This window comes from Falco rusticolus, chromosome 12, assembly GCF_015220075.1.
Source record: "Falco rusticolus isolate bFalRus1 chromosome 12, bFalRus1.pri, whole genome shotgun sequence".
Taxonomy (NCBI): Eukaryota; Metazoa; Chordata; class Aves; order Falconiformes; family Falconidae; genus Falco; species Falco rusticolus.
The window spans coordinates 6,045,060-6,072,669 of NC_051198.1; the positions used below are offsets into that span (position 1 = coordinate 6,045,060).

Below are 27,610 nucleotides of genomic sequence, written 5' to 3' on the forward strand. Positions count from 1 at the left end.
CACAGTTTGGATCTTAAGGTAGGACTGTCTCGTTTTCAGAGCTATGGCGTAAGCTATTGTTTTCTGCTGTCAGCTGCAGAGACGCTCATTTCTTAGCCTGAAGCAGAGCTCTGCAGTGGGCAGCCTCACTGAACTTGTGTGAAATGCTGAAGAAGTTAGTTAGTTAACTACAGGCTGCTGCTTGTTTTGGTCTAACCTCTTAGCTGCCCCTGCATGCCAATGCATTCCAACAATTCAAACAAAATGGAAAATTAGACAGAATGGAAATTGAGACCGTTACTAGACAATACATGTTCAGGCGCCTGAGCTCTGTTGTATGTCTTTTGTTGCTTCTGGACCTTTTTGGGACAACTGTTTTAAGTTGCTTGTGCTAGCTGTGAGAATAACGTGTTTTAAAATAACCTGGTGAAAAACCACTCATTTTAAGAAAGAAAAGCAAAAAGAAAAAAGAAAAAAAAAAAAAAGGCACAACAAAATTTGACCATGGAAGAGCCTGGAGAGCTGTGAAATCCTGGAGTTGTTTCACAGTATAGTGTGGATACTGCAGAAATCCAGCAGTGTAGCTCTCACCCTTACTTTTTACATAGGACTTACACTGTAGTGGCTTTTGTTTTGTGAATTTTCTTAAAACTTACCCAGAATTTTAAGTTATAGTGTAGAAACCAAAGTTTTGTGTTTAAAAAACACCCTGTCTCTGCATTTTGCATATGGTAAATGCATATGCATACGCATTTACAACAAAATAAATTTGATGCTGAGGACTAAACAGATGAAGATCTGTATTTTCTTCCTGTAAATCTCTAGAAACAATTGTAGTATTTGAATATGAAGGTACTTCAGAGCTTTGTTAGAATAATGAAGGGAGCATTTTTATAAGAATTTCAGTGTTGCGCTGCCTATTTAGCCTTGGACCACTAGTTTCTCACTGTAATCCACAACACTGGAGGTGGATGTTCTGTACTGCAGTGAACTCCATAAAACCCCAGAAGTCTGATGTAGGTCTGGTTGTCTTTTGTTTTGAAGAATCTTGTTTACTAATGAGGAGTGATGCTAAAGGATATAAGTACTTAAAGGGGGGAAAGAGTGGGAAATACATGTGTTATTATTTCTTTTTTAGATTGCTTCCTTGTATCTGTAAGAAAAAATTATATGCCTAGGCAAGATGCTGAACTCAGCATAGCGTTCTGTGGGTACTTCATACTTCACCCTTGAAACCCATGCAGACAGTAACTGGTTCAGTTTTAGGTTTGAAGAGGTAAGTGATGAAATGGCAAACACAGTGTGAAGCCTCCTTGCTTTTCACTCAGCAAATAGCAATTCATTCCAGAGGCAAAAATAATAATTACTAAAAAAAAATAAATTTAAAAAATTACAAGTATTGTTAGTAATATTCAGGCCTAAGTAGACTGCGGAAACTGTGAGTTACTGTGTTTTAGATGGGGGGGATTAGCTCTAAGGAATACTGCTGTCCTTTCCAACAGTGTCTCAACGTTGACAGGATGTTTGTGGGATCCAAGGAGTATCCTATCCATCACGCTAGCCAGCCCTGTGGGTTAGTTTAGAATATCACCTCTTTTCCCAAACATTTGTCTGCTTTGTATTAACAGAATCCTTTCCTCCTCCTGTTCAGCCACACCTTGTCCTTCTGGTCAAAGAATCAAAAAACCCCGGTATTTATAGTCCATCCACCCCCCGTGCCCCAGGTTTAGCTTAGTACAGCTAAGCTTATAAAAGAGGAAGACTTCTGTGTTAAGTAACGCTATTCTGGATATGGTTAATTTTATGTCCTCACTCTTTGGGTACTCCAGGTGAATCAAAAAGTGCCTTTTTTTTTTTTTTCTTTTTTTTTTTTGTGCGTGATCTAAATCATGTCTTCAGTAATAAATCAGTGTTGAAAGAAAGGGAGATAGCTCAAAATGCATTCAACCACTATAGCTGAAAGACTTCACCTACTTCTGTGTGGTTATTAATTAAGTCCTGATGTGTATTTTATATGTGTTCTTTCTGCTTTTGTGAACGGTATGTTTTTGGAGGCATTTTTTATGCTTTAAGAACCCTAAATCAGTGAGGAGATTTTCATTCTAATTTTTAAAGGCTGCTTAAAAGTTTCAAAATCAAAATTTTACTGTCTTTAAATTTAGGTCCTAAATCTTATATCTCTCCCAGTTGAATCTTCACGTATTTCATTGTTACTAAATTTATTTAGAGGCTTGTTCTTGATTCTTATCATAGTGAGGGTATATGCGTGTATATCTTTGGAACCATACCGTTGTTAGAACATTACGTTTGTTCTGGTTTGGTGGGTGGAGGTTGGTTTTCTTTTTTACTTTCTTTGAACTGCTTAAAAATTGATGAAGATTAACAGAGGTACATGGAGTGACAGGGGAATATTTTGTATTTTATTTTGGTGATCTTAAAAGTTAACAGGTTATGGAAGAATGGATTTTTGAGAGGAGTGTAAGAAATGTGAGAGACTGAAAAGAGCTTTTCTAAAGGCAGAGGGAAATTTCTTCACCTTTTGCAGAGCTGCTAAAACATATGGCTTAAAAATATTACTTGTTACAATTCCTCTGGTTCCTTGCTACGTGTACTCAAGCCATCTTTCCCTCACACTTCATCTGTGTCAGTTCTTCTGTAAACAGTATTGACCTGTGAGCGAGCAGAGCTAGATATTGGTAAGATGGTAAATAACAATGAGCTTGCATCCCTGAGACGGGGCTTGATTGCTTGATAAATTATGAGCAATCAAGCGTGTTTTCTTGCAGTTAAATGCAAGGTTATGCAAATAAGAAGAAAGGCTGTAGTTCTGGTTTGCGGTACAAAGCTGTGCTGGCTACTGCATCCTAGTCCAAGACCCCTGACTTGAGAAAGGTAGCTGGAAAAGTGGAGGGGGCTTACACAAATGCGCATTGCAGCAGAAACTGAAGAGTTTAATCAATGCATTTTATCAACAATGAAGTAAGGAGACAACTTGATTGTACTGTGTGAGTACCCAGACAAGGGGAAAGTATCTGCATAGGAGGGATTTTTATAGAGCTCTATTTCTGTGACTGGTTGATGAACTCAGGATAAGTTCAAATTGGTAACAAAAGTGCGTGTTTGTAGTGCTAAGGTAATTAGTTAGTCTTTCTGAAACGTACGGGGTCTGTTCAAGCACTCTTCACATCCAAGACTCAGAGTGCTGGATGCTGGACAGAATGTTATGAAGTGTCTTATACAGGAGCTCAGAGTAGTTGCAGAGCTTGTAGGTTTTAAAATCTCGGGGCGGGGGGGTGGGTGGTGGGGTTCAGTGTCAATGAAAAAGGGTAAAGGCCAAGTATACAGGCTGGGAACTGTGGAAGAGTTCTTCACAGTCTTAAAAGTGTCATCACATTTCTTATGTCTTAGCAGAAAGTGCATCTGCTTTTCCCAGAAGGACTTCACATGCTGGCAGCTTGTATTTGCTGCATGAACTACCTGTTGTATTTGAAATAACTTTTCTTCTTGGGAACATTCTGATAGTAAAAGTAATTTAAACAGATAAAGGAATGGTCAATATGCCATAAGAATGGAGTGTTTATCACTGCAGGTGTGTATGTTTTAAGTGCCTTTAAATCCAAGGGCTGTCTTTCCAAGACCTTTGAGGATTTGTTGCGTAGTATGGGGTTTTGTTGGTTCTGGTTTCAACTTTGCTGTTAACAAAGCCTGCAAAGTCAGGAAACAGCTTTCTGAAGCTGTATTTCTCTAAATGTAGCTTTGCCCTAAGAACAGGCATTAAGTTTTCAAGGTGGTGTGACTATACTGAGGTACTGTATGGAGTCTGTGAGTGTATATACAAGAGGCCATCGTGCTACTGCAATGGGATGACTGTCCTATTATGAGCTTCCACCGTGGGATGAGGAAAAAGCAGCTCTGTACTGATCTGAACTGGAAGAGACCCTGAAATAATGCATGTATTTAAAAAAATAATACAAATTCAATAATTTGGCAGCACAGGGCTGCACAAGGGGCTTTTGGGAAGATTCTAAACGTAGCTGATCACTTCTTGGCCTTAGTTTCTTGTTGCCTATTTTGTTCAAAGCATGTCTTTGTTGGGGGTGTGGGGTGGGGGGACACACGTGGGTATAAAACTGCCGAATTGTGCTTTTGATAGTTGTGGAGAATGAATTCTTTTATCTTATTCCTAATAGTTATGGAGAATGAATTCTTTTATCTTATTCCTAAGGCTTTGGAAATATGATACGTATTTTTGATATCCCTGTATCAATGACCAAAAAAGGGCAGGAGATAGAGATACGTAGCATTAACATGTGTTTTGCCTTTTTTTTTTCTCTCTCTCTCTTTTTTTTTTTTTTTTTTTTTTTTTTAGTAGTAAGGATATATTTTGGTAGAAATCTCAAAAGTAACTGTTCTGAAAGCCAGTGTTGGACAGAGTCCTTTAATGGTATCTGCTGAGTTATTTTGCTCTTGTTCTTTTTCTTGTTAGAACATTTTTAATATGAATGAAAACAAGACAGGAAGATACTACAAAATTCTTGATTATTTTTTTTTAAACACTTGCATCTGTTCTGAGTTGAAAATTCAGTCAAAGTAGATGTTTCTAAGAACATTGTGGAAGCATTGTTACCTAATTTTTAATATTTTAGTCTGCAATTCATAGTTTTGACATACACAAACACTAGATGGTTTGCATAGCACAGATTACACTGTAATGCTCCCCCTTGAATTTTTATTCTTCTCACTTAGAAAAACTTTGCTTTGGCTGGGTGCTTGCATTGCAATGGAGTAAAAACTGTACTGGTTACACTTAGCCCTGTATTGTGCTGCTAGAGACAGTCAACAGTAGGTGAATGTTGTCAGAGAAGGGCTAGGGCATGTAGACAAAAACAGGGTTAGGTAGTGTGTGAGGTCATATTCTTGTGACCATGTGCTATATTCATCCTCAAATACCGTTTCACATCTTTAAGTCAGTCTTTCCTTGCTGCTGCCAAGTGTATTATTCCCTCTCATGCAAGACTTTCTGGTTCAGTGCATAAAGGAGTAGCCAAGATGCTATGTCTCCTAGATGTCATTAGTAAGCTGGAAGAATGCAGATGCACTTTACTTCAGATAAAATGAACTTCAGTATTTCAGAGTATGTAGTTGGCAAATTTTCTGTTGTAAAGCATTATAACCTAGAAGGCACCAAGGTGTTGGAAAGGAAACTGAATAATTTGATAGTCTTTATTGTAAGGTTTGTGTTATGACTTCTGGATTAGATTCTAAATTAATAGTTTTGTTCACATTATTAAACTTGCAGAAATGCACAATACTACTAGCAAATTTTATTTAATGCTCTATATCCCTAAACAATTTTTTCCCTATGAATTTTTGACCTATATGTTATCCATAAAATACCACTGAAAATACCTGGGACTTTATTTAATATAAATGGATTTTGAAATAAAAAACATAGAGGGAAAAATGTGTTTTGCCTGTGTAGTTTATAATTTAGAATGTTAACAAACCCAAAACTTGCTGTTAGGATCTGATGTTTTCCTGCGAAAAAACTGCATTCTTGTATATTAAAGGTTGTGCTATTGTGTGTCATCTAGGGCTGTGTTAAATCCCAGCCTCATTATACTCTAGAAGTGATGTGGCACATATTTAAGCTAAAGCAATGTTACAGTGCAAGTGGTGGGTTTTTTTCCAAATAATTAAGAGCAGCACATATTTTACAAGTATTTTTCATTTTCAAGTTATGAAATAAAAATACTCTTATGAGGAAAACTCTTAATTTGGAAACACACTGTGACTTCTTACTACCTCTGTGTGAAAGGAAAAGCTAGAAGTCACCTATTCTCCTGCTTAGACTTTGAAATACTTTTAAAAGACAGTAATTGAACTCTGCTTTTTTATTCCATTGCAGGTTTTTCTTCTATAATAATGGCAAAGCCTTATGAATTTAACTGGCAGAAGCCAGTTCCCTCTTTTATGCAAGATGGAGCTGTGTTTGATAGATATGAAGAGGTAAGAGGCCAGTTGCATTTCATTTGCTATTCTCTTCTAAATATGTAGGTGTCACAGACTGTTTCATGTTTTGCTTTTGTTGTACACAAATAAACTTTCAAATAACTCCAGAAATGGGGGGGGGAGGGGGGGGGGAAATACCAACATGCTTCATTGCTATACAGATTTTTGTTTTGAAAGAAACAACTTTAAAATATATTTAATCCCTCTGAATTGAAATAAGCCCTGAGGAAGAGAAAGGGAGCTTTGGATCAAAATATCTGTAATTTGCATAAAGCTCTCTTCTTTGCAAATTCAGAAAGCATGTTACTGAATGAAGTTAATCTTTTTAATTTTTGTACATCTATCAAAAGGAGGTAGGGGAATATACCTTTTTTTTTAAAAAAAAAATGTATAAACTGAGGGCATACATGCACAAGGGAAAGTAAGAAAACATATTTATATTTTGATTCAAATACATAATTTGAGATTTGGAGTGGTTTTATCTGCTTTAGAAAATCAACCTGTACTCTATCTGAAATATGATTACTATGATCCCATGTCCAGCTGTGCTTTAATCCAGATTTATTAAAGGAATGGAAACCAGGACATTTTAAACAGCCAAAATAAAGTGCTGAGACCTTTACCTTACACTCAGCGTTGATATGCCAATGAGAATAATGTTATAAAGGTGTATTTTTAATCTTGTTAGGACAGGAAATCTCTTAAATTTGAAAGGTATCTCAGTAAATACCTTCAGGGATATTAGTATTTCCTCTTATCTTTTGAAATATGAGTAAAAGGTATTTGTTTTCATGAGGCCTGCCAAGATAGGGGTAGTTGTTTTACACTGTATTTTTAGTTTTGGGGACAGATAAACTAAGATGATACTAGTGGACACAATTCCTTAGAAAGGAGGTTCATAAAACTCTTTTTTTTCAGCAAAGATTGATCCAGAAACTCAGCGTGTAAGGATCCAAGTGAAGAGGGTATGGCCCCGTGGTTACTCTCTTGCACCTTAGATGAGCAACAGAGAATGTGCAGATACAGAAAAGAGTTTAAGTGCTTTACATTTTGGTGTGAGATCAAGAATGCTCAGTGAGGCACCTGGGTCCTTGGTGTAGTGATAGGGAGAATAAGACATCTCAAAAAGTAATACTTCTGCACGTGGGTTGGTGTACCCAGCAGGCACCTGTGCGAGACTAGGTAATGCTGGGCAGACGTGGGGTGAGATGGTAGCACTGTAGTCTTGCTCCTTACGGCTGCATTTGCTGCCTTCCAAAACCCTGTAGAAAGGGGGTCCTACTTGCCACCTGTGGAGCAAAATGTTTGTCCATCTATGTCACATTCTCTAGCTGCATTGCTTTCTGTGAGTTTTGCTACCGTTCAGTCCAGATTTGCTATGGTCCAGTTGGAATCCTGGTTTGTCTTCTTGAAGGCAACTGTTCTGAAACATTAAAGGGCTTTCACTTATGTAGCTAACTGTACATTTTATCTGCAATTTTACAGGAATCTTCAAGGGCTGTGAAAAAAACCCAGTGACTCAGAAGTTAAGATCTGTAGCCTATAAACAGCACTTGATGGTGTGGCTGTTTGATACCAGATGTATGATATGCATAAGCTATTATTTGTGTTGTGGTAGTAACTAGATAGCCTACCCTAGAGAGAGACCATTTTTTTTTTAGACATGCTATGCAAACATAGCAAGATCCAATCCCTATACTATAGGGCTTGCAATTTTCAAGAAAAATGTTTCAGATCTAGGCATCAGTTTTCATGGAAATGCTGCACTTAATTCTCTACCCTGACAGAAAGGTCATCTTGGGAAAAGAGAAATGGTAAGTGAACTATGGTTATGCAGCAGGTCAATGCAGGACTGGGGCTCAGAAATCCTGGTACAGGGTCTGGGTGACTGAACAGCTGTCATGTAGCATGAGAGGTCTTTTATGTGCCCACATTTCACTGAGTTGCTAGAAAAATCTGGGTCGTCGTTATGTGGAGCATTGTCTTGATTAATCTTTTGCTTATACAGGAATATCTTAACCAGAAGGATTACAAAATTACGGAAATATATTTTAGGCCAAGCATTATGCATGTTTTGACTGCTGAAAAAGTCTAGAACAGGGTTATCTCAATAATATGGGAAATAAAAGTCGGACATGATGAGGAATCTTCCTGGTCATGTTGCGTCTACGTGGTCTGATGGTAGGTGTGGGGGTTTTTACCGTACAAGATGACAAATTGCAGAAATGGTAATTTGATGAGTAGAGTCAGGGCTGGGGTGGAATATCAACTTGATTTGATGCAGGTGATGAAAAGGTACAGTTTACATAAACACCTTTGTGAAAACAACTTCTTTGGTGTATCAAGAACTTTTTGATACATGGGGACAAAATAAATGACAAAATATTGCCTGCCTTTTATTGTGTGAGTAATCTTTCTGTGAAATGCAAGAGACACTCGTTTGGATTGATATCTAGCTGCATTTTTATATGAAAGAGGACTCTACGGGCTGTAAAACCAGTAAATGTGATGTGTCTGGCAAGAAGTAGGTTTCATGAGGGACGAGTGCTAGGGTGAAGGCAGGAAAACAGAAGTTATGGTGAAAAAGGCTAGGTAGAGCAGTGCATGCTGAAAACTCATATGTAGTGGTATCAGCTTAGACTTAGCTATAGCAACTATATGCTTTCTGTCTGAGTTCCCGTGCCTGTAACATAAACATACTTGTTTGCTACTTGGATGGAAAACTGCAGTTTGTCAGTCCTTAAAACCTGTAAATCTTGTTAGAGGTTGTAAAATGGAGTCCAGAAGTGGTAGACACCATTCGATAATTAATGCAACCAGGGAAAAGGAGCAATTATCCCAAACACAGCATATCCCTCTTGGCTGTGCCCATCTAGGAGGGTTCAAGGACGTTACCCTGCTGTGGTTGCAGGAACTTGCTTGCCTTCATTCCCAGTGTCAAGTCAGGATAAGACCTGACTGGAATGTGACCATTCCTTAGCTCACCTGATACCCTTGATCCATGGCAGAGGCCAGAAAGGCACCTGTGGCTGCCTCCAGATGTCCTGCATCCCAGGTCAGGCTGGGGGGCTGCCTCAGAGTAACCCAGTGAGAACGAACTGTCCTGGATAGACTCTACTGACTTAGGTATGCCCCAGAGATTGAAAGCAATGGAGTTTGTGCCTGGGTTTGCTACCTAAATTCAAACTATTCTGTATGCAAGACTCTGAAAACAGCTGTGTATATTCATGTGCTTGCTGCCCTTGCTGTATGTACAGGAGATGACATGGCATTTCAGAAAGGTACCTCAGTCTTTAATATAGAGCAAAGTCCTGATGTCTGAAACAGTAAGCAGTGCTGTAGCCTGCACATGTGCTTTTTGGTTTTCAATTAAGAAAGTCAGGAAGTCCTGGATTCATTTTTTTCTTTAAGAATTGATTGATTCTGCACAGCGTTATCTTGCATTTTAGCTTAATTTATGGTGTGTTAATTGAGGCTGGAGGTGTGTGGAGGAAGTTTCTTTTTTAATTCAGCTAATCTGATTTTTTGCCTTGTCTAGTCTCTTAGGTATGCAATTCTTTCTTAATTTCTCTACAAATCAATATCTGTCAATCTCTACTTGCCAGATACTCTTGCTACAAAATGCTTGCAGCATGCATACTGTCACAGTCTAACAGAAATATGCTTCCAAAATTCTGAATGTTAAAATGAACTGTGGTCTCATTTGATCCTGAAGGTAGTATTGGCAAATCGTGTATTTTTAGCCTTTATGTAGTTTGGAAGCATTTCATTTTCAGTGTGTTTTTTTGTTTTGTTTTGTTGGTGTGTTTTTTTAAGTTCCATTTCATTAGGGTTTTTGTTAGGTAAGAATCACTGCTTTTATTAAACACAACAAATCTTCATACTTGCAAAGAAGTAGGAAAATATTAATTAAGTGCCTCCCAGTGTCTCAAGTGGCAGCAAAAAGACAATTGTTAAAAATGATCATTTTTTAAAAGCCTGCCTCCCTCATTTCTGATTGCTTTGGGAATAACAAATTCTCCAGGAGAAGGTATTTGGGGAGAAAGGTAGCAGTCTTTTATTTCTGAACAATAAATAAATTTATGACATTTGTCAAACCGACTAAAATAATGGTCTGTATTTTCTTTTATATAGGAATCTTTTGTCTTTGAAAGCAACTGTCTCTTCCAAGTGGATGAATTTGGCTTTTTTCTGAGCTGGAAAAGTGAAGGAAAGGTATAGTACAGTTATGTCAGTAGTATATATTAGATATTCTTGCACTTGGTTTATATTCTGGCTAGTTTTTAAAAATCTAAAATACTGTGTTAATTTATTTACAAAGATAGCCTTAGTCCTATTATTTTAGAACTGACAGAAGTGAAGTATTTAAGAGGGAATTAACTGATATAAAAGGGAAATATACTGTTTAACGTTAATGTAAGTGTTTGCAAATAAGATTAATTGTTTGTTTTGCTGCAGTACCTAATGGAGCCATGTATCAACAGACCTTTGAACTTACACTTTTTTTTGCCGTTTCAGGAAGGACAGGTATTAGAATGCTCCCTGATCAACAGTGTTCGTTTTGGAGCTGTACCAAAGGTACTCTATAGTTTACACTCTTTATTTAAACAAAGAATATTTAAACTGAAGGTGAAATGCAGGATGAAGTTCATTTGTTTAAAACATACCAGCAACACAGCTTTTATTTTGCAATCACAGTCTAAAACTGTAAGGTCTAAAGTCAAGTAATTTGGTGTGATTGCAGTGGGAAGGTTCTGTTATCTGGTCTTTCTGATGTAGTACAGTGCTCAGCTGTCAGGATGCAGTGAAAGATGAACAATAGACATTGAGAACATGTATCAGTTTTCACTTATTTTGTAGCAGTGGGTTGTTATGCTTAGTTTAGTCCATTTTCCATTATCATAAAACATAGTTTTGTTTGCATCCCTCTTTATACAGTTAGATGGTCAGAGAGGGCAGCTGGTCACTATCTGCCATTTTGAAGAATATCAGTAGTACTAGCTAGGAGTTCTGGATAAACCCAAAATTACGGAAATATTGTCAGTGGTATTCTTCAGAAGGAATATGTAGAATTTGCTGAAATGAGTTGTGGGCCTCCCTCCTCCAGGCCTTGGCCTTTACTTTGGAAGATTTGTTGTGAAGCAAGATATCTTTTGACATGTCTGTATTTCCACTTTCATGTGTTAAGTGTTTCTGTGTTGACTGTAGATAACTCTCTTGGGAATTCATAGACTAAAATGTTTCCCTATTAGAGAAGGGGCGTGAGAAGTAGTGGTACAGACAACCCCATGCTTCTTGTGCTGACAAATATACCAATGTGTGTCAGACTTCACCTCTGTCTTTACATAGGTAATTTACTCTTTATGCCCATTAAATATATAGCCCTTGACCTTCAGCAGAGATACCAGCTTGTACGTCATGTCTGGGAAACAGCCAAAAAGTCACACAGATCATAACTCTCAGTAACTATGGGCCTAGCTAGATTGGAATAATTTTTGTAGAGGTTAATACTGTTTCTCTATTTCCAGTCTAAATTTTTAATTTAACTTCCTAAAATGTATTTAGAATACTTCATTTATTCCTGAGTTCTCACAATTGTGTTCCTACTTGTTGCTACATAGTGTATTTAGGGTTTACACACAATAAATCTAAGTGAAAGCATCATTTAAGACGATTGGCAAAGGTTTAAAGGTGCTAATGTATATGGAGATAGAAACACATCTTTACCATAGTGCATTGCATAACAGAAGTATTGCAAATGTAATGAGTTATTTATTCTGTTCAACAGGATCCCAAAATACTAACTGCACTTGAGGCTGTTGGAAAATCAGAAAATGAGTTGGAAGGACGAATAGTTTGTGTTTGCAGTGGCACAGATCTGGTGAACATCAGCTTCACTTTCATGGTAGCGGAAAACACAGAAATAGCCAAGGTATTTCACAATTAAACAGTGCGTGGGAGTTAAAAAAAAAAAAAGCTTCTCAGCAGTACTCGATTGTTTTTCCTTAGTAAGTCAGCCTGTTTGGCTGACTCAAATACCTCCTTATATCTGCTGCCACACTTTACAAAAGGGCAGCAGACATCCATTTGAAGCATTGTGTAATGTGTCTGTGTGCCATGGTGAAAGGAAATAGTGACTTTATCAGTCTCTGTGTGCATGGTGATTTATCAAAAGTAGACACCGAGACCATTAAATATAGCACAGAGCATTCCCTCAGCTGTTCAGTGTCTCTGTGTGGGGCTTGCACAGCAGACCATGTGATGATTATGCAGTGGATCTGTAACACACAGGGATGCTGAAGGGAAGTGCAATTACTTTCATTTTCCTTGTGGGTGGAGCTCAGCCCTCCAAAATTTTGTTTGTTGATAACCTAATAGTATTGTGTGGTTAATATTATTTGAAAAGACAAAAGCAGGAAAGAAAATTGCTACAGTTAAGGGAATTTCAGCGTGCCCAGGTTCTTTGCTGTTTCCTGTTGACATGGAACATTCTTAAGAAAACAATGGTGCTTTTTAACACGTCACCTTTCCTGAGAGCTTAAGATTGCAGTTCACAATGTAAATTCTGTGGCTCCACCAAGGCCTGGTACTCAATCTATCTGCTGTAAACTGTTTGAGAAACTTGATCCCAAGTACTGATAGTATGCTATTAGCTTAGATCCAGAGATTCTACACGTTTTGCTTTTCTGATTGTATGTACTTGCAGTGTATTGTAATCTGTTTTGCCTGTGTGATAAACATGGAATAGTGATCGATTACAAACACCTGCTAAATCCCCTCCTTTAAATCTCCTCTTGAAGAAGTGAGTCTTTGCATGGCATTAAGTAGCCATACATCTACTAACTGCAGTTTAAAATAGGCCTTGATTTAATACATGTCCAAAAGTAAGCCCCCCTTGTGAAATGGCAAAGGTGAGAGCTTGGAGAAAAAGAGGCAATGATTGTAGCTGAAGCAGCCCATGTAAGTGCAAGGGATTTATCTGTATTGATTTCTGCTATCCACCCCTCCCCTCCCCACCCCCGTTTGCCCTGAGGAAGGCGAGCATTACTTGCTGTAGAACTTTTGTCCCTTCCTCAGATAAACCAAGGTCAGGATTGGTTGGCACCTGGTTGGGATACTTTCAAACAACAGAATTTAGTGACAGACCCAAATACAAAAGCCCAGAACCTTTCTACCCATAAGGAGAGCAAAAAGGTATTCTGCTTCCATAGGTAACAATTTACAATTGGAAAAGAAGTAATTGCTACTCACTGAAGGCTGGGTTATAATGGAACTGAGTAACCATGCCAAAGAAGATGAATGCAATTTCCTGACTTCTCCAGGCTACCCATGTAAGGAGTGGTATCAGTGGGAAGTAGATTATGCCAGGCCCGTCTAGGACAGGGTAGCAGAGTGTGGGTGCAGTCCCTCAGGGGTGCCACAACTGTGGCAGGTGGGCATGTGCAGAGCTACTGCCTGCCGTGGGCAGTGATGAACCCTCCCCTCCAGGCAGGGCTCATCGCAGGCTGTCTGCTGTGATCTGTCATCATCTCTGCACTTGGGCAGCTCCATATTCCTCTGCCTCTTGTGGTGATGTGCTCAGCAGGTCCAGCCAAGTCATCGCTGAGCTCCAAGTATAACTGTTCCAACAACAAGAGTATGTTTATTATCGCTCCACTTGTCTCCAAGCGCCAACTCTGGTATTTACATTCTATCTACTTAAATTTTATTGGTGTTTTCAGCTAGGTAATTGGGTTTTGTTTCCACTCTTAAAACAAAACAACCACAAAATAGGGTGTACTGTCTCTGATTGCAAGCAGCTGTCATGGTCCTCTCCTAAAGCAACTCCACTGTGGTAGTAGAGAGTGACTGTAAAAGGTGGAATTTTAAATTTCATGTTTGGAATCCTGATTAAGTCAGGTTATATAAATTACTGTGAGCTAAAATTAAAACATGCGCGCGCATACACACACACACACACACATTAGATGTGTGATCCTATGTGTATATTTTTCTTTTTTACTTCCCAGATGGACATTCTGTAACCTAGTAATCTGATAATCTGCTTTCTTCAATCTAGGATATTTGAAAAGCCAGTGAGTATTTGGGAGTGAATTTTCTTAGTGCAGAAGTGGTGTAGCACTGATGTAAGGCCTTAGCTCGTGGTATGTAGGCTGCCTACCCAAAGCTGGTATAAGTCCAATAAAGCTGTTGTAGTTCAGCAGCCCAAAATCTGGACTTGTCTGCTTTGCTCATCCACTTTGGCAATGCATTAAGGAATTTAACTTAAAAGATGAATGTAAATCAAGTCAGCTCTTTTTACATTCTTTAATATTACTGCCTATCAGGGTTAAATTTGTCCTGACAGTTGTTCTTTCCCAAATCCAGCTGTGCTCTTGGGAAGGACCATCTCTCCACCTGATAGTTTTTGCCTTTCTGCCAGAAAGTACTGTTCCAACTGCCCTGCTGGCAGAGGACTTCATGTGAACACTCCTAACTCACTTCAAGGAAGGGCTATAGCATTAAGCTCATGTTGGCTGTTTAGTGGCAAGGCTCACAGCAGTGTTTAGGATAACCTGGGTCCAGGAAGTGCTGATGCACACCATTCCTCTGGCAGTAGGTAGGGATGGGAGCAGCCACAGGGGAGATGGGAGACAGGATGAGGAGGAGAGTGGAGTGACCTTTTACACTGCCATAGCTGGATTTGAAATAAGGTATTTTCTACAGCTGTGTTACTGAGACAATGAATCACATCTTGATGGATAACCTGTGAGGCACCAGAATGAATCGCATGTGCCAAAACGTTGTATTACTCATATGCTGACAAACAGCATGAAGGTGAAATGCAAGCTGTATCACACAGCTAGTAATGTTATGGTGTTGAAGAAGACTGCAGTAGAAAGCATTTCATTTTGACATTATTAAACTCAGTTTTTCAGTTGCAATAGTGTTTTTCATTTCAAAATTTCAGTTTGGTTAAAATACACCACTGATGGAGCAATTTGTTGCTGTTTCTACAATATGGCTCTTTTTGACTTACAAAAAAGTTCTGTTTCAGATGACCCTAATTTTTTTACCATGAAACAAGATATTAAATATTTGCACAAATCACATTGCTAGGAGGGCAACTAGGAGGTAGCAGAAGATTCCTGCAGGAATATCCCATAGTCACATTACAGAAAAGTTCTGTTTTCCCATAGGTTTGGTTTGTTTTGGTCATCCAAAGCAAAACTTTTTAAGAAACCTGCAGAACATGCTAGAACTCTAGAAGTCTGCTGCTGTTCTCTGTCCTGTTATGTTAATATATGGCTTATGTCTCATAGTCTACGTGATAAACATTTCTAAACTATGACTTGTCTTAAATATATGACCACTGCTTTCATGTTCAGGTAGCCCTATGCCAAGTATGTAATACCATGTTCTCTACAGAAATCTTCATATCCTACCCAGCTTGCAGTTAAGTGTATGTGATTTCAGTGTGCTTGCTTTTCTGCTTTTTCATGGTTTTTTTCACTATGCCACTGTGGAATTATCAGTAAATTGAAAACTTAATCCCTTCAGTTCTCCATAGCCAGGAGGTCAATTTCACTGTGTAAAGCTCCACTATGTTTGTCTCGGTTTGTATACAAAAGCAGCCAAAGTGAGTTTTCCAGCCACTTTCCGAGTAGAACCCTGTAATGGTGGAAGAGTCATTCTGGCATGGAAAGCTTTGCTGAAGAGTGATAGCTGTCTGCACACACCAGGCAACTCCCACTACAGAGTGTTTATGTGAGCCTCAGCTTTCCTGATAAAATACTTGAACGTTGGGATTCCCTTTTATCTTTGTAACAGAATTTTCACAGCAATATCCTGTAAACTTGTGCTGCAGTTGGTCAGTAGGGGATAGGTTTTATGCTGTCACTAGTCTGGTCTCCTTGCTCTTGCTGTCTTTCGTTAGAGGTAATTTTCATACAACAGAAATGGCTTCTGCGACATGTGCGTTAAGGGGGACATCTGCTGGTCACAGCACCGCTGGGTCAGGGCAGAGTACCAGGGAACCCTGCCAGGGCATGTTTGTCTTGGTAAGAGCTGAGAAATGTAGTTCTGTTCTCCACATATGTCCTGAACCTTCAAGCTACCAAGCCCTTGACTCTGACAGCTGCCCAGTGCTTGGATTAAGTAGTGTGCAACTGTGGAGAGACTGCACTGAAATAGCGAAGGTAAAATCTCAAGAGGTCTGGATGATAGTGACCTTATCTGTAAATAAGCCATGGATGAACTTGTCCAGAATTTCATGAGCTGTAGGTTACAGTGATTTTTAGCCTTTCATGATCTGTACCCTTTTTAACCCTCATAAATGAAACAGTGATGGCTAAAAGAGAGCTGAGAGACCAAACTTACCGGTGTGTCCTGCCACTGCTGCATGTGTTTCATTGATGAACCCTAGCTAAAACAAGGTCTCTGAATGCCTCAGAAGCATTTCAGTACTACAGCAAAAGCTAAGAGTACTTCTTCCATCAGTTTTTCTTGTACCTTCTCCTTATAGAGATATTTGACAATGTTGGGTCTTGTTAGAGGAAAAACAACACAATCAGCTTATTCCAGCCTGCAGTGTACTTAGATTTTGGCCTCTTGTGTCAGTCTAATGGTCTGTGTTTAAGGTGTACTACTCTTTATTATTGTTTCTCTATGATAAGATAGCAGGGCCCAGATACCTTTTTTTATATGAATCTGGAATAATTCTTGGTATATGGAGAGCCATTCAGGAGTTATATTGACAGATTTAAAGGCACTGAACCCTATTTTGAAAATCAGAAACTATTTAGCACTATCATCATTAAGAATCAAATCTATCCTGTATTTCTATCAAAAATATTTTGTAGCTCTAGTTTCTGTAAGACCCAAATGAAGTGTTTCCTATCTACGTCATTTCAGAATGTCATTTTGTTACAGGATATTTATTCTTTGGAGAGGCAGTGATTTGGATATGCTGAGCACAAAAGGAGAGAATTGAGGATCTTTATCCCTGTTTACTTACATTGGTTTCCAGGCCTTTCAGCTTCGTCTGTAAAATAAGTACTGTCATAGCATACAAGCAAGGCTGCTGCTGTATTCTTCATAGCATGTAGCTGAGAAAATTCTGAGCTGTTCTTACATCCCTTCCACAAGGTCATCAGACAAGTGTACATGAAATCTGGGAATGGTTTGTTGTCAGGAAAGCATATATTGCCAGCTTGACACTTGTCAGAGTGTTCATGCTCTGGATATTTTGTGAGTATCAATGCACTGGATCACAGTGCCTTGACAGTGATTATGAAGATAGTTGTCATAAAAAAATAATTCGGAGATTATTCTGGCTCAGAAGGACAAAGAGATTGAATGTATTGCATTGGTCCTGTATATTTAACTGTGGGTAAGGAATTTTTTTCATTTTATGACATTTTGCTTCTATATAGTGTGTTCACAGTCCAAAACCATAATTTTTTTCCCTCAACCCTCTTATTTGTAGTTAGTTTGGGCCAGCTGGTAATCATGGGGAATATCTGATGAAAAGCTTCAGAAACTACTTTAGCCCCAAACTGAAGTACAGGCGGCCAGATGCTGCACTGTAGTGCAGCTGTGTGGTGTGGAACAGGGGACATCATGCCAAAGTAAAGATGGTGGACATAGGTGGACAGAGACTCTTAGGTTACTCCCTTGCTTGATGCCAGCAGAGATGTGATGCTTTTGTGGCTTATCAGTGTTTGGCAGTAGTTCTGTGCTCTGTTCATGTAAGAGAATGCAGTTCCTGGTTTGACATCTCTATCAGGAAAGGGCATTATCATTGAAAAAAGATTAGAGAATCCTCTAAAGTGGGAGTCATCAGGATAACTCCTGCAAAGAAATTATTCGATAGGTGGTTAGTCTATTGAATCTCTCTATATTTGTTTTTCTCCTAGTAGTATTCCTTTTTGGCAGCTGTTCTTGATGTACAGAAGTAACTTCAGAACCAAGTGCTGGGTAACCTTCTAAATGTTAGATTTTGTTATATCTGGTGTAGATGTAATCTATTGCTTTCAAATCAGAATGTATCTCTGGTTTTTTTTCCTGTTGAAATGGTGATGTTGCCAGTACTGCACCAATGCCATTTCTTAGTGGAAAAAAAATGGGAGTTTTGAAGGACTGAAGTTTAATCACAGCATGCATTTTTCATAATTTAGTTTTGCAAGTTCTTTTGTTTGCAGTGCATATGCCATTATGCTGTGTGGGTCAGCGTTGAAAGGTGAAAGGCTGAGGAGCTGTTAAGGGACCACAGGCTAATCCAGGTCATACGAGGATAAATTTTTTAATAGCTATGACAGTGTAAATACAGCAGTAATGTTACATTTTACTGTTTTAAAAAACACCCAACCAACAAACCGAAACAAGCCACACAAAAAAAGTAGGTAGTTGATGAGAGCTGAATTTTGACAGTTCTAGGAGGTTGAAATACATGTAAGGCATTTATCCTGAGATTATCATAAGCAGTATTGCAATGTCATCTTGAGTGAGGGAACATTTGTAGGAAAAGGTAAGTGTTCCCTGAGTCTGTCAGTGGCTTCCAGGTGTATCGGTTCTAATAAATAACATTATCTCTCCCCATGAACCTTGCTTTCTTAAAGTTCCTAGGCAGTACATCCATACTGTGACTGAGTCATCTTATTCATGCAGCTGGAAAAACAGAAGTAGGAGGGCAGACTGTTACTGGTTTATTCTCAAGCACAAAATAATTAAAAATAAATATATAGAAGAATTACAGATTTATATTTTTTTAAAAATAGTTAAATATCAGGAGTCCAGAGGATGGCCACAAAGATGATCAGAGCTGGAGCTTCTCCCCTATGAAGACAGGTTGAGAGAGTTGGGGTGTTTCAGCCTGGAGAAGGGTCCGGGGAGACCTTACAGCAGCTTCCAGTACCTGAAGGGACCCTCAGGAAAGCTGGAGAGGGACTTTTGACAAGGGGCATGTAGCGATAGGACAAGTGGTGACGGCTTTAAGCTGAACAAGTGTAGATTTAGATTAGATATTAGGAAGAAATTCTTTACTGTGAGAGTGGTGAGGCACTGGCACAGGTTGCCCAGAGAAGCTGTCGCTGCCTGTGGCAGGGGGACTCTAACTAGGTGATCTTTAAGGTCCCTTCCAACCCAAACCATTCTATGATTTGATTATTAATAAATGTCTTAATAAATGGTTACTCTTCCTAAAGCAAAATACATTTGAGGTCCATTTTTAAGACTGCCTGATTAACAATTTCTTGTTTTAAAAAGTTTGTGACATGCTTGTAATGAGTCATGAGTACAAGGGTCTGCTGAAGTGTGTTTGTCTGCTGAATTGACACCTTAGACCTTGCTTTAGCCCAAAGGGATTTTCTACCTGAAGTTTACAACATGCCATTTTCCAAAGATGTTAATATTCCTCCTATATAAATGATGATTTTTTTAAATCTGTTTTGCAGATGTACAACACTCATTCATGAAAAGAAAAATATACTCATCTGCATCTATTTATAAGTGTCAAATTCTGGATCCTGCGCAAGTCAGTTCAAGCTACACACACAAATCTGGCCAGAAGCAAGAAGCTTCTTTATTCATAAGGTTAATGTTAAGCAGCGGACCAAATGCTGTCTCAGTTCCACCAGTGTATCTGTTAAGTAATCCTAGCATTACAATGGCGTATTTGAGATTGAACTTGGCTTGTAGTGCTGTCATTTTTTTCTCTTCCTATAGCTTTATCCTGCCAGGATTCTTGCTGAAATCAGTGAGTGTTCATGTTAGGGCCTAATCCTTAAGCTTCTTCTATATGTTACTGCAAAGTCTAGGTGCAAACTATAATAGAAAAATAGATCCATAAAAAGGAATTACTTCAGTTCTGTAATGGTGCTTTTGGCTGAAAATCTTCCCAATGATTACTGGGATGTTTTGCTTTTTAAGGACGAAAGCAAGAAGGACTTGAATATGTAACGGGATGTTAGATGAGGTTGGTGTCACAGAACAGTTGTGCCTCCCTGTGGTTTGCTCAACCTTATTATTTTGTTTCATTCCTTTTAAAAAACTGGACCAGTTAAAGATGTCATCACATTGTATAATGTTGCTTAGTAATAGCTAATATTGCCAGCTGCAGCTGAAAGGGAGGCATATGTTTATACAGACTATAAATAGAAGGCTTACTAAATCAACCAATGGACCACTTGCCTTTGCTGGCAATAAACTTTTAATATCACTGCTGATGCTACAGGTAGTACTTGGAAGAATGGAAAACAATCACTTTGTTTAGTGGAGGATGAAATAGTAATGGGAAAAATGTGGCTGGACTTTTCTGTGGTCTTACAGGCTGTGAAGTCAGCAGGTTTTTTCCTCAACTCAGGTTATTAATGTTATCCACAGCTGCAAGGAAGAAGAGCCTTCCCCCAAGACAAACTTTTCTATTTTTCCCTCCTTAGTTTTTCCTAATTTGGTGTTTCTGTATTTTCATGTTTTTCAGCGATGGGTAGAAGGGCTTGGATCTATCATACATAACTTTAGAGCTAACAATGTCAGTCCAATGACATGTCTCAAGAAACAGTAAGTTACTTTTTCCTCTTTTTTTCCTTTATTTTACTGTCCTTTTTTCCTTCTTGGAATTAAAAAAAAAATTGTTTTTCATAGTTCAACATTTGCAATCATGAAACAGTGTAATAAAGAAAATAGTGTTAAATTAGTTTAGAGTTTTTCTTTCCTTTTGACCAGAAGAGGACTCGGGTTTGTATCTGGCACCTGCCCAGGAGAAATTACACGAGAATTTATAACTTTTCATTTGCTTTATTGATATTGTATGTTTTAATTATCATCTGGTTTGTTCTTTCATTGTTGCATATGCAGACAAAACCCCATGAGTCTGTCTTGTCTGCACACTTGCGTTAATTGATACACTGATTCTTTTGGGCTGCTTTTTGCTTTTACAGTTCAAGTGCTCTGTCTAAAAGGTTCCAGAAAAATGTTTTTATTACAGAACAATTATTTGTACTCATTTCATAGACATGGCAATAATCTTAAGCTAAATAGAAGTGTCTAGATCCCAATTTTAATAAATAGTATTTTAAAAATATTTCATTCTTAATTTCAGCTGGATGAAGCTGGCCTTTCTAACAAACACAAATGGGAAAATTCCAGTTCGGAGGTAAGCACAACTGGGAGTTCCAATTTTTATCAGGTACTGGTTGTATAATATTAATAAAATTATGTGGATTAATAATAAAATGTAATATAAATTTTATTACCAATACATACATAAAAAAATAAGTACAGAACTAGACATAGCTGAGTTCCTTACCTCCTTGGTAAACTAGGCAGGACTTCTTAATCAGCCTAGTAAGTTTTTCCTTAGTCCATTGTAATGAAGATAGGAGTGCTTGTAATTGTTTTCAAACTCACTTAGAGCTAAAAGCATCAGTTTTCTCAGCTTAAAACTCCTCAAACTCTGGGATGGGTTTTTCAGTTGTAAAACTTCATAAAATACTTACCAAAAGAACCATAAGAGCTTGCAGGCCAGCTAAGTAGAGGACAAAAAGGTACATTTTAAAATGTAGTTCTTTGTAAAAGAGACAGATACAGCTCTGCCAAAAATACTTCTGCTTTTATAGGAATCCCCAGAATAATATTTGGCTTTTTCCACACAGTAAATGAATCATTGTGTGTGTTATTGTCAGTAACAGAAAAGCTAGAATGGTGTGGTTTTTTCTGCACAGCTGTTAACTATTACAGGTTAACTGATTTTCAGTCCTGTCTGGCTAGGCAGTAAATCTCCCCCGCTCCTGCTCTAGAAATTAATTTTTGGTAATACATTGAGCCTCTTTCCTTTTTATGCAGTATTTGAAAACCACACTTTTGGGGCATGCTGTTTTTTCATAAATAGAAGGTAGCAAGAAGAAGGACTTTGTAAGATAAGCCTCAGAGAACATATTTTTTTTCCGATGGTGAAAGGGAGGATTTTGCGTCTATAGAATCTGCAAAAAGACAAAGGGCCTGCCATGCTGCCTCCCAGGTTTCCTTAGTTTCATGACTCGAGTGACACCTCGACAGTGTTAAGGCTGTTTCAGTGTATTAATCTTTCAGCTTTCACATGGCCAAGCCCCTGCTTATTTCTCAAACTTGAACTAAACTGCCATAAGGCACCTTCTGTGCCCAAATCCCAAGGGTAATGATGAGGGCACAATACTACAGGGGCAAATTAATTTTCAAGACTCTAGAGCTTTATGCCCGTGCTTGAACATAGAGCTTTATTCCTCAGTATGAATTTATAGCGTGCTAGCTTGTCTGAAACTGCTTCTGCCTTGAAGTATTTTATCTCGCATTTAGTGAGGCATAAATTCTGTCTGTTGTGCTACAGCACACTCATTTGCGTATGCAGATAAGCCCGCATATTGCTGAAGAGAGTCCATTCCACTGCTTCCAGTGTATTAAATCTTCAAATTCAGATTTGCGCTATTTCCAGGTTGACATAAATTGGTCTCTAGCAGCTAAATTTATTGCAAAAGTGGTTTGCTTACTAAATTGTAAGGGATCTAATCTTCCATGCTGTGCTGAATCTTCTTTACATCTGAATGCTCAAAGGAATGCTGTGTTGGTGTGGGTGAAATGTAGCAACTTTTTGGGGGTCATTCGGGAAGCTGAAAGGATGTATCACGTGGTAGGAGAGTTGTCAGTGACAGGCTGGAGGAAAGTTGTAGAGGAGGAAGGTGAATGAAGGGGGGGGGCGGGGGGAAAATCAGTCTGCTCTGTAGATCTGCATTGGAAAAGAGGGTGAATCAGAGCCCTGAAGGAGGATGGCAAGATCATGAGATTAGCCTGACCTAGCAACAGCTACTTACCATGAAGTGGGAAATGGCCTTCAGGTGTCTCAGCACTGGGCAGCCTGGGATGTGGGGGACTTCATTGCTTTCCTCCTCCTCCCATGAACCCATAGCGTAGAGAAGGACTGCGGAGAGACAAAAGAGGAAACAAGGTAGATGCGTAAGGAGAAGGCTATGTGGGTGAGGAAGGCAAGCCAGGAAGCACTGGCCAATATGGGCAGAACGGCTGTGCTATGCAAGGTACAGCACGTTTCACATTGTTTGCCCAAGCCTCCTCCCAGGAACTCTTAGCACTGGTTTAAACCACTGTTGTTTCCCCGTCAGCTGACCTCCAGATTGCTGTGGTCAGCCTTTCTCATATACCTGGTTTTCAAACACAGTGTTACCTAGTCAGCCCTACATTGTCAAACCTCCACCTCCTCCTGCTGCTCAGGGACTCCTGTAGCAATAGCTGTAGCTCTGGGGATGCAGATTGGAAGGTAATTCTCTCAGAATACCCAGCAGATCTGTTAAGTTGCAGGAATGTGTATCACAGGATCACCTGTATTTCATTCTTACACAAAAGTGCAGTAAAACACTGAGGAAAAAAACATCTCACCTGGGAAATCAGAGCTCCTTGCATTTCTTTTTAGATTTAAGACAGGTTTTTACAGCTAGCACATGGCCATAGAGAATGATGAGCCTTGAGAAGGTGAAACTCCTTATGCTGTCGGTGGTAAATGGCATAAATAGTCCTGACTCCTTGCTTAGTACAGTTGGGGGTTGCACAGTCATGAAGATTCTTCTCAACTACTTTTGGATTTTAATGTACTCTAGGGCATATATCTATTACTATTAACCTACTATGTTTGGGAGAGAAGAAATTCTGGCAGTAGTGTGAAAACCGTAGGAGAGCAACCAGTTTTACCTTTGGGCTTTCATAAATTTTAGCGGTCTGAGTCTAGAAGTACATCTACAGACCTTACAAGGACAGGGCATTTGGTGAGATATCTTTTATTTTCAGATTTTAACACTTCTGTAAATAATGAATGAAAACGTCAGTGTTTGTTTAAAAACAAACAAACAAACAACCCCCCCAAAAAAACCCCACAAAAAACCCCCTACTTGATTTCTGCAGCTTTCTGTTGGCAGAAAATGGATTTTCTACATATGCATTGCACCTGTTCAGCTAGAGCCTGCTTAGAAATTAGCTTTGCTCAATCTGTGCTTATCCCTTGTATAACTAAATTTCAAAGGATTTAAGTTGATTTGGCTTCTAACCATGAAAATATATAAAAAAAGAAAAAGCTGAACTATGAAAAATGAGGCTTAAATCTGTTTTACAGTAGTTTAATTTGAAATTTCAATTTTTATTAAATATATTTTGTATTGATTACTGCAGAGTGTCTGGAAGAAATCTTTTTTGATACTTAGATGATGGTTGGAAATCATGGTTTTAGGTTATTTCTTGTGCAGTTTAGGCAGTGGTACTTCCAGTTCTAGTGAAACAGATACATTTAGTGGAGTCATGATAAAAGATTGATTTGAACAGTTTGTGTTGGCTTGATTTTTGAAGTAATGGTTGGAAAGTGGTGAAGGTCTGAAGTAACCAAGTAATTTAATCCCTCAATAAGTACAATAGATTCATACCCTTCAGTCCCAGATTTGGGAAATATTTTAAATATTTATGAGGAAGTACATTCACATGTCACCATAAAAAGCCCCAAACCACTGTAGAGCATAAGGAGTAAACACCTGTAGGTGTTTGTCAGCCAGTAACTTGCCTGCATCTGAAGCAGCCAATTTTCTTCCAAGGCATGCAAGGTGAATGTAAATCTGCTAGAATTAAGTCTTTTCTGATAAAGGGAAAAGTCACTTTATTTACAATGTCCTTAGCAAAATGAAAGCGTTATGCAGTATTTTTACAATCTTTTTTGATTCATGCTATCTTTTCTAGACTGCTGCTCTCATTACAAATTACTGCTATGTTTGCCGTCATCTTTGGTGAAATAAAAAATAGTTTGGCATCAAAAATGAGTTCCCTGCAGTGACAGAGTCTTGGCTCACAGTTTCTGATTAATTACTTATGCCAGTATTACACATTTATATGACACTTATTACTGGGGACCCGTTCATTAGAATTGATGTGGAATTTTTTTACAGAGCTGGAGATAGGTTGTAAATAGTAGGGCTAACATTACAGGTTGTAAATTGTAGAGCTAACATTACTCTGTGTCTAGAATTAGTAGAAAAATAGACGTCTGAAATTTTTTTAAGAAACAAGTGCCTAAAGTTAAACTCAGTCTGTATTTTAGTGAAAACATCTCAGTACTTATCAGCTTTGGAAAATCAAATAATTTATTTAGTGCCTAAATAGGGATATAGAAATCTAACTGTTGTAAGAACCCAGTAAAAAAAAAAAGGGGGGGGAGGAGGTGAAGCCAAGATTTGTTAAAATTTCATTTTATCATTTAGATATTTCACTTCCTGATCTTGATTTTACTAATATGAAAATATTTACATAGATGGTTTAGAGTGTTTTGGAGAGAAAACCAGCTGTGAATTGCTATGGCAACAAATAACAGCAACAGTTTGTTTCACATCTTTGACCATGTGAAATTATTTAGTATGCATGAGATTAACAAAAAGTCTCAGCAAATGGTTGTCTCACTTGATGGTAAAGAGCAACATATTCTTACTGGGCCACTATAGAGTCTTTCCAGATGTCCAGCTTTTGTTAGCATTAGTAATAGGTACTGGATACAGACTGCAATTTTTCTCTCCAGATTGAGACACCCAAATCAAGAGGGGTTGTGGGACACGTTATTTTAGTTTAAGCAGAAAGGAGGAGAGTTGTTAAGTTTGGATCCATTTCTCCAGAGTTAGAAATCATCCAAACTCCTCTCAAATGGAAATGGAAATAGACCAAATGCTTTCATGTTAATCACACCAAATAGATAAGCTATAATTGGATTTATTTAATTTCAAGTAAAACCAGTTTGTCAGTCATATGCATGGTGAAAATCACCCCTGTTTTGTGGAAGAAAGAGGATGTTAATCAGTTTGGTGGAAAATATTTGGTTGCAACTGAGACCTACCTAAACAAGTTTGTGCATATCATGTCTATCTATCTAGAACAGGGATATTTATAATGGCTTGAATGAGAGAGCATTCAAGGTGGAGAATGAACACTGCAGCTGGTGATGGGGCAGGGAATGAGATTTGGCATGCATCTGGGGGGGCTCCTGCTAGCAGCGGCTGCTTGAAAAGGAAAGAAGGAAGCTGCCATTGGGAATGGTTCATGCCTGTCTTATGGGTGACCTAGGAGACAGGTTAATGCTTGGAAGGGAAGGGAAGTCCCCACCACCAGGAATGGCTGGAGACACGAGTCTCCTCACTTGTAGAATCTGCTGCTTTTTAAATACAGTCATTTATCTATGCAGAGAGTTTAAAAGAGCCACAGAATAATGCTTTGCATGGCTGTGTATTCCAGTATATTGGGGAAAAAAAACCCTCTTTTTGTTCTTTTTGCAGTTCATTATTTTGATGTATTTCCTAATACGTAGCTTGCAGGCAGAGCAGTGCTGCTCTGTGAAGCTTAGAGCACTTTTTCAACTGCAGTTACTTGGAGGCTGCTTACATTCATCAGTTGAAGCCAGAGGAAAATGTTGACAGTAAAAGCAAGAGAGAGAAACGATTGTTTAAAAAGTGACTAACATGTCTTTTTTTTTTTTCTCCACTTTTTTTGTTTTAGCATTACCAGAACCTTTGCATCAGGTAAAACAGAAAAAGTGATCTTTCAGGCACTTAAGGAATTAGGTCTTCCCAGTGGAAAGGTATTTAGTGGTTTTGAACAACTTCTATGTATACTAATGAATTGATGAATCATTCACATTTGTAGCTGTGATCTAAGTCATTTGCATCACATAAAAACATGCCTATTGTTCATGAATAACTTATTAATCACTGAAGGTTGTTTACTAAAACCAAAATGTAATTAAATCTCTATGACAGTGGTCCTGAAACCTCTTAAATGAGACTTCCCTTCTTCTCTGTATTAGGCTACCTTTTGTTCATTTATATGAAGTACATGAGCACAGAACATGCACGTAACACTTTTTTTTTGTTTGCATGCTGTCCTCTCAGTTGCCGTTTTGGACTCCTCCTGGTCTTTGCTCCCTTCCATTGGAGAACCACTGCCCCATTCACAGTGGGAGGCCACTGCCAGCAGCCCCGAGAGGTGACAGCTGGTTACAGTCGCAGCTGCTTTTTTCAGCTTTACTCCCTGTGCAGTCTCCCTTCTCGATTTTGGAGGCTCCAGGCCTTGGTGCTTGGCCCTTGATGAGGGGTAGCCCTGCAGGCTCAGCAGCTTGCTTTCTCCAGCCAGGGAGAGGGGGCTGTAGAAAGATACAAATTCTCAGCTGGAGCAGTACCTGGCACCTGAGATGAAATTTTTCTTCAGTGTTTGCACTTCCCATTTTGTTTCAGAGGAGGACCTGATACTGAATGTGTTAGCCCTGTGTTCCCTCCCTCACGGAAGTTCTACATGCCCCTGTATGAAAACTGCTTTGCTTTTAAAACCATTGCACCAAGCCTGGGACTTTTTCCTCCATGTTCTTGGCTTCAATATAAATATCCTGAAGTTTGTACAGGATTTTGGACTTCTGTGGTTTCTTTTAAGCTTCAGAACTAAAATAAAGACTCTTTTCCAGTTCTGTAGAATGAATGTTACTCTAGGGTCAGAATATAAGCATGTTGAACAGATCTATGATAAAGATGAATAAGAACTTTTTTTCAGAAAATACAAAAGAAACTAGATAAACGTATACTAGGTA

The 27,610-nt window shown here is 38.6% G+C and overlaps 1 protein-coding gene across 6 annotated transcripts in view; it reads left to right on the forward strand.

The window, feature by feature from the left end:
• The window catches only part of PLCB4 (phospholipase C beta 4), a 208,706-nt gene that overhangs the window by 108,998 nt on the left and 72,098 nt on the right, over positions 1-27,610 (forward strand). For all 6 annotated transcript variants that reach the window (XM_037405510.1, XM_037405509.1, XM_037405513.1 and 3 more), the window contains 7 exons: positions 5,888-5,988; positions 10,126-10,206; positions 10,510-10,569; positions 11,780-11,923; positions 20,450-20,529; positions 21,071-21,124; positions 26,530-26,611. In XM_037405510.1, coding sequence (XP_037261407.1) covers positions 5,905-5,988; positions 10,126-10,206; positions 10,510-10,569; positions 11,780-11,923; positions 20,450-20,529; positions 21,071-21,124; positions 26,530-26,611 — 585 coding nt within the window. In that variant the 5' untranslated portion in view covers positions 5,888-5,904. The remainder of the gene's footprint in view (positions 1-5,887; positions 5,989-10,125; positions 10,207-10,509; positions 10,570-11,779; positions 11,924-20,449; positions 20,530-21,070; positions 21,125-26,529; positions 26,612-27,610) is intronic.